We start from the raw sequence: 13,500 nt of genomic DNA on the forward strand, positions 1-13,500 counted from the left end.
ACTTTTTGTCCAGAGGTCTTCAGGAATTTATTTTGATCGTGGCATGATGTGCCTCTAGAACCTGTGTGCTGACAACTTCACTCTGGTGGTAAGGGCCAAAGTTAGCCAGATTTATATTGGGCAGGGCTGGCCCAAATCAGGCCTGATTGTTAACCAAAGTATTCAAACAGCTGACCCTAACTATCCCTTTAACCCTGTGCGGTCCATTTATTCTGTGCTTGTCAGACACGTTAGGTCCAAATTATTTTCACACACGCTATTTAAAATATTTTTTTCCAAGTAAAACCTGTTTAAAGGGCATTGCAATGCTAAGCGACATCAGTACTGCATCTCCAGCCAAGCCCCACCCCGAGTTAACTGTATTTTTCACATACCTTTTTATAGACGTGCTTTTCACATACCTCTTTATAGACGTGCATACTGATAAATCCTCTTCTGATCACTCGTTTTATCACCAAACTCCTCAATAATGTGATCCAAGTCATTATTTTATTACTATAACATCTCAAAAAGCTCTGCAAATGTCTGTGATATTCTTTGAGAGCTGGATGCAGAAGCAGCTATCTCCTTTGTTTGTCTGCTTATCTCTGAATGGCGCAGCTGCTAGGGCTATTGCTCACACGCCCCTTTTTGATTTTTTTTTTTTGTTTGTTTCATTCAGCTCCTATTCGTCTCACTTGGCCATTGAATGGTTATCTCGGATTTTTCCGGAGAAAAAACGACTAGCGACCTGTGCTTTACGTCTTTTCGATGATGTCGGACAGGGTCCGATGTGGAAAGGGAAAATCGTAATGTCGGACATGGTCCGACATTGGACCGCAAAGGGTTAATTGGGTTGAGTTAACTAGGGGGGCAATAACTTTTCCAGACCTGAAGATTGCATGTTTGATTACCTTGCACACCAAACAAATGAAAGAAGCACCAAACTTTGGTGTCATTTTTTCCCCTCAGACTCCCTCTATATACTACTACAACCAACAAAAAGATCTGACCCAATTCACAGTGAAAAATGTGCAGAAATGCAGAAAATCAGACAGGGGGCAAATACTTTTTCACTAATATCATTATTCCACTGTGTGAATAATGATACTAGGCTAAGTATAGGCATTTCAAATTTCAGCTATGAACGCAATTGTTTTTCATTATGCAGTGATGGTGTATTATCCTGAATAATAGGGGTTAGATTTTTTTCTTGCAGTACCTTCATTCTAACACAAGAAATGATCGTACGCATGGTCCAGAGTGTGCGTAAGTCTAGGAACATTTCCACACAAATTTGTATGTTCATAAATCTCATACTTTCATACGCAAAGTTTAGAATGAATAGCCACAGGTATCCACAAGTTGCAGATGCCTTTTGAAGAGTTTCAGACTTTTGCCATGAATTATACATTTTTAAGACAACACTACATCTGAATCATGCCAAGATTGCTTTGTCAAAATGTGACCCATTCCAAACCATATTATAAATGATTGTTCTATTTCTGTGCACAGAAGTTTGTCGCTGATAGGCTCTTTTTCTCAGTTTGTTTCAGAAACGTAATATTTAAAACGTAAATATGTTGTGTTGGTGTTCTAAAAGCAATATAATAATAATTTTTATATAGCACCTTTCATAGTGGACAACCATCACAAAGTGCTTTACAAGATACAAGACTAGGGTGTGTGAACTGCATCAGATGCAGAGTCACTTACAACAATGTCTCACCTGAAAGATGGAGCACAAGGATGTTAAGTGACTTGCTTGATGTCACACAGCGACTCAGTGGCTGAGCTGGGCTTTGAACCAGGGACCTCTTTGTTACAAGCCCTTTACTTTAACTACTGGACCACACAACCTCCTATTAATATTAGATTTCTTATTTAAAGATCAGTTTTTTAAAAAAATATTACATGTACACAATTTGGAAATGGTATTGTTCACGTGTTCACTGAAGGATACAATTAGTAACTTTTGAAAAAAATAATGTGTTAAATAAAATGAAATGTTCATCTGATCTATATGTACAACAAATACAATTGAAAAAATTCTCCTTATGCATAATGGCTATGTGACCTTTTAAGGGTTAAATGTCTTCTTTTTTTTCCAGACCATTATACAGAGCCTTTTTTAAGTACATCATCTCATAGGGAGAATAGTGAAGAAGTGAGTTTCACCTGCACATCCAGCAATGGATTTCCAAAGCCCATAGTCCATTGGTTCATTAACAAGAAAGAGATCTTTCCGGAACCTGGCAGAGAAAACATTGTCTTTGACAAAGATCCTTCCACTGGGAGTTTCACTGTGACCTCTATCTTGACTGTGAATGTAACTCAGGACCTCACTGTGACCTGTGCCATTGAAAATGAAAGACTCAATGAGACACGAACTTCAGCTGCAATTTACTGTAAGTGTAATCATTTTAGAACAAATTATTTTACAATGCACACACTGTAACAATTATATTAGAACTCCTTTCAATACTTGATCCACCTTTTGGAGTGGATTACTCACAAGGTAGTGCAACACAGAGGCATAGGTTACATATCCATCATTGCAGGATGCATTCATGCCAGGCATCTACGGGTGCTGACTAATTCAATGCTCAAGATCATCCCACAGATGCTGATTTAGATTTATATCTGGGATCTGTGCAGGGGTAGGTAGATGTGTAAATTCTGGTTCATGTTGGTGAATATTTGCAGTGTCATCTTGAATGTGAAGCATTGTGTGATACACATGGTAATCAGAATGCGCACTGCTCAGATATGCATGATCACTGGCTCTGCCCTTCGAGGGAATAACTGGTCCAAGACCAGCCAACAAAAGCATGTGAGATTGTTACTAGGTTAACAGTAGCTTGGACAGGTGGCATAAGGCCTTCCTTTTTCCATTCTGCATAAAATGTGCAAATGGGAATTTGTTTGACCACTTGTTATTCCACAATCCATACTGTGTTCTTTGTCATTGGTTTCTAATTGATTGTAATGTTGATGCCAGTCAGACCTCACTATTCACTGCAGAGACCATTTGATAAAGAGCAGCTTCTGTTCACTTATAGACCATGATTGATGGATGACAGGATGATCGGAACCAACAATTACTACACAGTCCATGTGTGTCTGGCTCTTCTCATTTTTTGTACTTGCATTGTCATTACAATGTAGTGAAAACCTTTTCCTATGACTCTTTAAATGCAAAAATATCAGTTAAAGGTAGACATGGCTTAATTCCAGAATTCAGTTTAACTATTTTTTCTTTTGTTTGTAGACAGTAAACAAAAACCAGACAATTCACAACCTGGATCAAACACTGGAGTGATCATTGGAGTCTGTGTGGCACTTGCTATAGGAACTTTAGGAATAGTAGTGTTTCTGATATACAGATGTAGAAATATGCCTCGGAGACAGCAGCCACAGGATGGTAAGTAATGCATATTCTTAATTTATTTTCTGAAGATTTGTATGTGCAGATCTGTGGGTTAACTGGAAGAAAACGTCTTCATTTCAAAATCGTTAAGCTTTTCACTGCAAAACAATATGGTGCTTTTCTTATTAAAGAAATAGTTGAATTTATCCTTCATATAGTCAAGAACACTTTCCTGAAAAAAACAATTAAAAACATCATGCACAACCTACTAATGGCAGCAGGTGTACAATACAAAGATATGAATTATGTATGATATTTAAATGTAATGTGTAAAGAATACATTTGCAGTGCCTATAGGAAGTATTCACCTGCCTTGGATTAAATAGGATTTTTTTTTTCCTTTTCTTTTCGTTATACGATCACTGCAGGCTTATCCCGTTCACAAAGATAACACTGTAATGAAGAGCTTACCTCTCTACTCGGTGTTGTATAATATTATTATTATTATTATTATTATTATTATTATTATTATTCGTGTTTAATAAAATATTTACATATATATTTTCCAAATGTATTTAATTTTCAATGGAAATTGCCTAATCTAAGGCTAATGAATATACCAGTACCTACATTACAATGTATAGAAGTGTTTATTATAACGAGTTGCACATGTCAGTAGATTAAATTGCATCCACATTACACCTATTATATGAAGCTTATAGTAATACCGGTCTGAGTCTATGTTGTTACTTGCAGAAATTGTTTATGTGGTATTTGTTGAGAAAAGGGACCATTAACTACTTTCTTAATGGATAACCTGAATCTCTGAGTAATTTCCCTTCAAATCGACACACTTAAAATTTGATTGCTTCAGAATAAAGCTGCCATGTTTGGATCCGGACCACTTTATAACACAATTTGTGACTAACAAATCTGCATCGCAAACAGTTGGTGTATTCAAAGAGTGGAAACCATTTCCATTTATGTATTCTGCTTCATGCTTGGAAGGCGTTTTTATTGTTATATGCGTCCTATCTATGCAGCCAACAGCATCAGGTTTACACACAGAGAGTGCAATGAAACAGACTGCACTGTTGATTTATGCACCTGTATCGAGTCACCGACCAGATTTTGAACAGATCCGGTAACAAAATACCTTAAAGCAAACCTTAAAGGGTAAATGTTTTATGTTACTTTTGAGTTCAGTGATCTTCAAAATATGCTCACGTCTAAATCTAACAAGCATAAAGGTCAATATCATTGAAATTGTCAAGAGGATGCGTGCGGTCTCACGAAACACGCTGACGCCAAAAACTTCAAACACAGTCATCTTCAACAAAACACGCTGACGCTGAAAACGTCAAACACATTCATTGTCAAACAGAAGTGCATTTAGTAACAGTTGCCGTGGCATCTTGGAATGTGATTCTATTAACAGCTTACACCTAACTGAAGATATGCGTAAAATTTTAGTAACAACTAAGCCTTCCGTTATAACTATCTTACCTGGTGCAACCCATGTAAATTTAGTAATGTGCAAAACCAAACTTGGTAAAGACTTACGCTATAACTAAGCTAAGTAAGAACTTACGCATAGCTGGTGCAGCCCAGCCCTGAACTCGGCCTCCAAGCTGGATACAGGCTTTTGTATCCACCTGCTTTACAGGATTGATTATTTAATTCATTGGTCAATCAATTAGGGCCCCAGTTCCCCTCCATTCCAGCCACATTCTCACACGGCTATAACTAAGAACTTGGAAGACCAGTTATCTTCAGGGACAGGAGTTTATTCCTAGCCCTACCAAATTTATGTAAGTTTAAGCCCAGCATGCATGTAGAAACATGTTTCAAGAAACATGTTTGTATGTTTTTTTTTTTTTTTTTTTTTTGTTTTTTTTTTTGTCAAACTTTTGCAAGCAGCATGTGATAATTCCTTCTGCACACTCCAAAAATGGAGGACAGCATTATTGAACTGAGTGGTGCTGAACTAAAGCTTTGTAAAAGGGGAAAGCACAGGAACATGGTTGACTGGACAAGGGAGTGGATCCTGAATTGTGAGAAGAGGAGCAGACCATAATCTTTTAAATGAGCTGCGCTTAAGTTATCACAGTTTTGTTCGAATGGATCCAGACACTTTTGAGGAGCTGCTGAGGACCATGAATATGCCAAAATTACACTACAATGCATCAGCATACATATCGATAAAATGATTGATTGTAGCAGGATTCCAAACCGTGTCATCTTCTATAGAAGTCACCATCTTGCATGGTCACCTGATCGATGACTCATGCTCACAGAGTCTCTCCTGATTGGCTAAAGGCAAAATGTTTCCTGAAAATGTTTCTCCAAGTAGAACCCTGGTCTACTCTGGGAAACATGTTTCCTTGTTTCAGGAAACATGGAAACATCCAGCATACACAAGGAAACATTTTGTCTGGAAACATGCTTTGTCGTGTATGCTGGGCTTTAGATTGTGCGGTACTTCTTCCCTACCAAAGTTAATAAAACAGCATGGGCCCAATGCGTAAGTTAAGTGTTTTGTATCATCACTTTTCTACAGGTCTTTCATTTCCTTATGAGTAATTCATTTAAGTTTTGCATGCCTGGCCTCTCGTTATCATGTGATTTAAAATGATTTAAGTGTCATGTAAATAGCTTTGCATTTCTTTACCCCAGTTTTTGAATTATTTTTTCTTTGCACATGTTTTCTATTGCCTATGACTACTCAGGGTTTTGTTAGTTTGCTTTTCTGTGTGACCCTGATACAAGATTATGCTGTTATAATGACTAACGTATACAAAAAAGACAAGGTTAACATACATGTTGAGATGTTTATAATAGAAAATGCAGTTATACCGTGTGCACGTGGTCACCAGTAAACGGCAATAATTCTGGCACTGTAAACCTACAGGCTATTGCAGTTGTATGTGCAACTAATTTAAGCACAGCACTACAATATAGGTAATAGATAATTACATAGTGAATATGTGCATTAACCTGTAAACTTTCCTTTTATGATAAAACTAGGGCTTTCACGATTTAAAGTAATTGCGATTAATCTCATAATTAAAGAATTTAATCGTGTGATTAATCACATTTTTAAAACAACTAGAATAAAACTGTTAATTTCAGAATATTCAAAGATAAACAGCAACACTGTCTCAAGTTAAGATTTGTTTCAAAAAGACAAAGCAATCAGGTCAATCCATATTTGTTTATTAATGAGTTTGTAAACCCCTTTTATTGGAACTTCAGTTTGCATAAGCTTAACTTAAAATTGTACAGTACATTTTTAAACATGTTCCTTCACTTGCAGTGAAAATCAAAGCTAGATATATTTTTGAAATACAAAATTAAAGAGCCCAAGCTGAATTGTTATATTCAAAATGTGTTAAGTTGCTTAATTTGTTGGAAGTTTTGGCTTTTCTGCAATATTTTAATAAATAAAATACAAAAAAAAACAACCTTATAGGCAATCTGTTCAAGCAGCTGTCTTCCTACCGAGCCAGTTGCTAAGGCAGACCAGCCTATTGACGTTTTCAGGTAATAATGGTGCTCTTTTCTTCTGTCCAACATTGCCTTAGAATGAGAGAAGCCTTTCTCAGGGTTGCCGGTGTTACCAAGTATTATCGAGTCAGTTTAGACAAGGCACCAGCATGCATTGACCACCACTTCAATTGGCATTCTTCTATGCTTATACTGGGTTCAGCTTTTGTAACGATCCATAGCAGTGCTGATTGAAGTGTTGTCATAGTCATCATCGGAGTCAGATGTTATTAGAAGTAGATGCATCTTCTTCGGCAGCTCACGTTCTGTGGTTCGTGTACAGGCTGCTTCGCGATTACAGACAAAACTGTACCAACTGTCTCCCACACCTCACCCCTTTCGGATTATGGAAGGCACTTCAGGTCCTTGAGTAATGCTTTGCAATTATGTTGATGAGGTCGTTAATGAACGCATTTCTCGTTAAAAAGCTTAATTGTCGCAGGTCATTGTGACAGAGAGCGAATGAATCAGGCAGGGTATAACGGGAACAGTGTGGCCCGGACTGGATGGTTTAACAGTTCATTCCAGGGTAAGTCGGAAGTTGGCCATCCAAAAAGAGGTCAAGCCACAATACTAGAAGTCCTTGCCTTACTGCGGTAGGCGATGTGTCAGTCATGGATTGGAGGAGACTTCCAAAGGGGGCGTGACTTAAAGTATATCTGGATGTGGCCGAGCGATCTGAGTGTTTTATGCGAGTTTGTTTAATGTATTAACAGTGCTAGCACCCGGGAGCTGTCGATGTTAAGCCAGCATCAAACTCGGATTAGAAACACCAACACCAGTCACTATAACTGTGAATTCGACACCAGCACCAGTCACTTTAACTGTATTCACCACCAGCACCAGTCACTATAACTGTATTCAGCACCAGCACCAGTCACTATAACTGTGTATTCAGCACCAGCACCAGTCACTATAACTGTGTATTCAGCACCAGCACCAGTCACTATAACTGTGTATTCAACACCAGCATGGGAGCGCCGCGAGAAAGGACACAGAGCCGTGCCTGTACCCTGTAGTGTTTCGCTGTGCAATTACACATTGCTATGTAATTGCCAGCATTATTATTTAACGGTGCCAAACCATTCAACACAAAAATAAAGAACTGTTTGGAGTGTGAGCTCTGTTGTTTGTTGTTGTTTGAGCACTGCAAGCCACTTTGCCACAGTCACCTACATCACTTCCTGTCTCAACGATAAGGGGAACTCATTAATCAAAATGCGTGTTAATGAGATCAATAAAAATGAATGGAAGCATTTTCACTGTTGTGGAAAGTACTAGCATGCAGGGAGGGGCCAAATGGAAATAAAAAATAATGGGAATATCTATATTGTGTATAAAATAAAAAATTGTGCATTTTGTCATGCAGAATGTACATTTATTTAGAACACATTCAATTGGTTTACGATTATCTGGCATATCTGGTAAAAATCGGACGGCACAGATTAAAAAAAAAAAAAACTAAATAAATAAAAATTAAACACTTATTTACCCTCTTTTGGGGGGATATTTTACCACAGCTTACTTTATACAACTCTTTTAATAAGCATTTTGTAATTTTTTTTTTTTTTTTGGTTAAAAATAAAATACCGTAACCAATCTATGTATATCTCCTCTAGTAGAGTGCATGGCCACCCTCCCAGGTGGGGGTAGGCCGGCCTTAGCATAGGCACTCGAAACTGTGTCCACAATCTAGTTGGACAGTTGCTGCTTTGAGAGTTCTTGACCCAGGGTCCTTTCACCATGACAGACAAAGAGCTGGTCAGACTGACGCAGTGGTCTCGTCCTGTCCACATAACATCTCAATGCCCGAACCGGGCAGAGGAAATTCAATCTCTGATGCCCCTCCGAAGAAAAAGGAGGGGAATGGAAAGCCTCAAGTTCCACTGATTGATTCAAGTGGAAAGCCATAACCACAACAGGGAGGAAAGCAGGGTTTGTGCGCAACGACACCCTGTTTCCATTATCCCAAACCCGTGTACAGGAGCTGTGCACTGACAGAGCCTGTAGCTCACTGACCCACTTAGCGGAGGCGATAGCTAATAGAAAGGCTGTCTTCATAGAGAGACACTTCAGCTCTATGGAATGTGTAGGCTCAAACGGGGCCTTAGCGATAGCTTCCAATACCACACCCAGACGCCACTCGGGGAGGGCGTCCTTTCTAGGAGGATGTAGGCGCCGAGCACCGTTTAGAAAACGGATTGCCAGAATATGAGCGCCCAGGGACATGGCGGGATCGTGAACTGTGGTCATACACCAATGTTGAAAATATCTCCACTTACAGGCATACAATGCACTCGTGGAGGAGGCCCTAGCATTTTGCAATGCACTTTCTGAGAGCCCTAAGCCAGAAGCCGGTCCCGTGCAGGGGCCAGACCCACAGTTGGAGTCTACCCGGTTCTGGATGCCAGAGGGTGCCTCTTGTCTGACCTGAGGAGAACGGGATCTCCCAAGGCTGGCCTTGCAACAGATGGCAAAGATTTGCAAATCAGATTCTCCTGGGCCATCTGGGGGCCACTAGGAGAACTATCATCCCCTCTCTCCGAACCTTCTCTAGGAAGGCCAGGAGCCAACGGTATTGGTGATAATACGTTTAAGAGCGCTCTGGGCCACTCGTGTGCAGTGGCAAAGAGATTGACTCGGGCCCTCCTGAACCTTCCCAAATGTGCTCTACCACCTGAGGGTGGAGTCACCTTTCTGACGGGTGAGGACCCTCCCTGGAGAGGAGGTCCACTGCCCAATTCACCATTCCCAGGAGATGAACAGCCCAGAGGGATAGCAAGTACCTCTTTGCCCAGGACAGTAGTTGAAAGGCTATGCGGTGCAACCCCGGGGACCGAAGTCCTCCTTGACGGTTGACGTATGCTACTACTGACATTGTCCGTGCGGACAAGAATATGTTTCCTCTGGAGCATTGGGAAGAAATGCTGGAAAGTGAGATGAACTGCTCGCAATTCCAGCGTATTTATGTGCAGGGATGTCCAGGATCTGTGGACTCCTCTGCCTGCTCAAACCGCACCCCAACCCCTGTTGGATGTGTCTGTTGTCACCACCTGATGGCTGTGGATCACTCCCATCCTTATGTCCTTGTGCAGGTGAGAGGTCTGGGCCACTGGTTCTTTAGGTCACAGATGTCTTTTGCCTGCCTACTGTGCCTTGCTGTCTTACTGCTCAAGGGAGATAGTGAGTGGCTGTGGGCTTGGTGGGCTGAAGCCTGTGCACAGGGGATACACTGTGACAGGCTGGAAGGCAGTTGGAGGAGGATGGGGGAGGATGAGGCTCCCAATGCTGCAGAGGGCTCAGCTGAGCTGGCTGAAGAAGCCACGGCTCTGGAACGCAGAGGCTCTGAGGCACTGAAGCACCGAGGGCTATGATGCAGGGAGTGCATATGCAACGAAGGCACCGAAGCACAGAGGCACCGAGACACCAATGGCACTGAAGGCACAAGCACCGGGGCGTAAGCACCGAGGTTGCTGGGCTGGACTAGTCTGGACCGTGTGCAGTCACACTACCAGAGCAGCACGTAGCTTACAGTGGAGTGGAGCACAGCCTTCAGACGGTATACAAGAAAAAAGAGAGACAGAAAGAAGAGAGATCAAATGTTTTTTGTTTAAAAAAAAAAGTATACCCTACCCTTCAGCTCTGCAGTGAGTGTGTATGTGTTTTTTTAAACAATCAACTTTTCAGACACAACTAATGTACTATATGGACAATAATGAAAGAGCATCTGTAATTTTGAAAAATTAAAAAGTTTTTTTTTAGGCCACTGTGAGGCGTGTGAGTAAAAATGGATTTTCCAGACAGTGATTTACGTGTAAAAATTAAAATTTTATTTAATATTACACGGAAAAAAAAGAAAAATAATAAAGAAGGATGTGAGGGAGGGAGTGCTGGAGTAATCAGAAATAAAGGAACGGAAGCCTCTTAGTCCTCTTTGCGCTCTGCTTAAATCCAAAAATAAAACAAAAAGGAATAAAAACAGAAAAGAGCCAAGTTAGTAAGGCCTCCGTTCGTGACACAGTCCAAAACTCCCACGTACTTCCCTCCAGCCTTTTTTTCCCCGCTCTATTCCTTAGGACCAACCCCGAACACAGTAGCACGTTCCCTTTAGTATGCAAACTCCGCCCCGGTAGTCAGTGGATCACCAATCCCAAACTAACAGGTATCCTTAATTTCACTTGACTCCAGTGGCTGGAATTTACATACTCGTACTTCCGCCCCTCACCAAGGTGCCGCCCCTCAAAAAGATGACTTTTGTCATGGTCACAAGACCTTGGTAAGGGAAGTCCCGAGTTGGTTTGATGCCTTCTACTGTTGGGAGGCTGAATTGCAGACCGAAACCCCTTTGACTCATCACATATCCCACTCCTCAGAGTGGAGCCGAAGGAACACTCGGAAACCTCTAACCCCTCCTTTTCCCCTTCCTCCAGGGAAAAAAAATCAGCGTTTTGATGTAACTTACCTACACGATGCCTTATTTGAAAGGCGAAGGGTTGGAGCGCCAGGTACCACCGCGTAATCCTAGCGTTTGAATCCTTCATCGTGTCTAACCACTTTAAAGAAGCGTGATCTGTGATGAGTACAAAGGGTCGTCCCAGAAGATAGTATTTTAAGGACTCCACCGCCCATTTTACTGCCAGGCATTCTTTCTCTACCACAGAGTACCTTTGTTCTCTCGGCAGTAACTTCCGACTAATATATCGGGTGTTCTATACCATTTTTTTCCTGGGACAGAACCGCCCCCAGACCAGTCTGTGATGCATCGGTCTGAAGGATGAACTCTCGGCTGAAATCCGGGCTTACTAATGCTGGGGCCTGACTCAAATTAGTTTTAATAGATTCAAAGGCTGTCTGACACTCTGCACTCCACTTAATTTTATTTGGAGCGTTCTTTTTAGTGAGATCAGTGAGAGGGGCGGCTATAGTGGAAAAGTGTGGAATAAAGCGGCGGTAATAACCAGCCAACCCTAACAGTGATCTCACCTGGGTTTTCGTGGTAGGTACCGGTGAATCCAACAAAGCCTGGACTTTTGAAACCAACGGTTTCACTCTACCCTTACCCATTATGAAACCTAAATATTTTGTTTCTTCTTTTCCAATAGCGCACTTTGCCATGTTCGCTGTGAGCCCCGCCCTCCTCAGAGACTGTAGGACGGCTTTTAATCTACTCAAATGTTCTTTCCAGGAAGAACTGTATATGACTACATCATCGATATATGCAGCTGCATACTCTCGATGAGGTTGTAATACCCTGTCCATCAGTCTCTGGAAAGTTGCGGGAGCTCCATGAAGTCCGAACGGCATAGTACAAAATTGAAAAAGACCATCTGGGGTTGAAAATGCCGTTTTCTCACGAGAGGCTTTCGTTAATGGAATTTGCCAATATCCTTTCGTCAGATCCAGAGTTGAAATAAGCCGAGCTCGCCCCAGCCTGTCTAAGAGTTCATCTACCCGAGGCATGGGATATGCATCAAACTTAGAGATAGCATTCACCCTCCTAAAGTCTATACATAACCGTAGTGACCCATCTGGTTTGTCTATTGGTACAATTGGGCTACACCACTCACTTCGGGAAGGTTCAATTATCCCAAGTTTCAACATACACTCCACCTCCCTCCGGACAGAATCTCTCCGACTTTCTGGAATGCGATACGGTCTCTGTCTAACTCTCAGACCTGGCGGAGTGATAATAGCATGTTCGATCAAATGCGTTCTTCCGGGCACGTTAGAAAACACATCACCAAACATTTTGATTAAATTGCTTACCTCTTTGCGTTGATCAGGAGTTAATTGTTCCCCCATCGGAACCCCAGCTGCTGATACTGGCTCAATTGAGGGTCCATAGTCCTCTCCCTCCTGTTCGGGAGATATAAAATGGACCTCCCGTTCTTTCCACGGTTTGAGGAGATTAACATGATAAATTTGATTTTCCTTCTGACGCCCAGGCTGTCGGATCTCATAATTAACTTTTCCAATTGCTCGAATGACCTCAAAGGGACCCTGCCATTTAGCAAACAATTTAGATTCCGATGAGGGAAGCAACAACAACACTTTGTCTCCAGGTCGAAAGTTCCTAATTCTTGCATTTTTATTGTAGCTTTGCTGCTGCTTCTGCTGTGCCACTTTGAGATTGTCATGTGCCAATCGACCGACTAATTCTAAGCGATCGCGTAGCTGTAATACATATTTCACTATATTTTCTAAAGTCTAAGAGAACCCCGTTGAGGATTGTGGTACCTCACGAACTGCAAAGAGCAAGTAGGGAAGCAGTTTAGCCCAATTACGTTTCTCCTGATCTACAAAGCGGCGCAACATACTTTTTAAAGTCTGATTAAATCGTTCAACAAGCCCATCCGTTTGAGGATGAAAAACTGAGGTTCGAATTGAACGGATTTTCAATAATTTGTATAATTGCTGAATACAGCCAGACATAAAATTAGTGCCCTGATCAGTGAGAATTTCTTTCGGGATTCCCACCCTAGAAAATATTTTAACCAATTCATTTGCTACCACTTCTGCACTCATAGAGTGTAAGGGAACAGCTTCTGGATATCGTGTTGCGTAGTCCACTACTACCAAAATATACCAATATCCTGACTCTGCTC

General features: G+C 41.2%; 1 protein-coding gene across 1 annotated transcript in view; it reads left to right on the plus strand.

Moving 5' to 3' along the window:
* LOC121320527 (ICOS ligand-like) overlaps positions 1 to 13,500 on the plus strand; it is a 40,088-nt gene that overhangs the window by 18,708 nt on the left and 7,880 nt on the right. Inside the window, exons 4-5 of the mRNA XM_041258925.1 lie at positions 2,091 to 2,387; positions 3,251 to 3,403. Of these exons, the coding sequence (XP_041114859.1) occupies positions 2,091 to 2,387; positions 3,251 to 3,403 (450 nt within the window). The remainder of the gene's footprint in view (positions 1 to 2,090; positions 2,388 to 3,250; positions 3,404 to 13,500) is intronic.

The sequence above is a fragment of the Polyodon spathula genome, chromosome 9 (genome assembly GCF_017654505.1).
Source record: "Polyodon spathula isolate WHYD16114869_AA chromosome 9, ASM1765450v1, whole genome shotgun sequence".
Taxonomy (NCBI): domain Eukaryota; kingdom Metazoa; phylum Chordata; class Actinopteri; order Acipenseriformes; family Polyodontidae; genus Polyodon; species Polyodon spathula.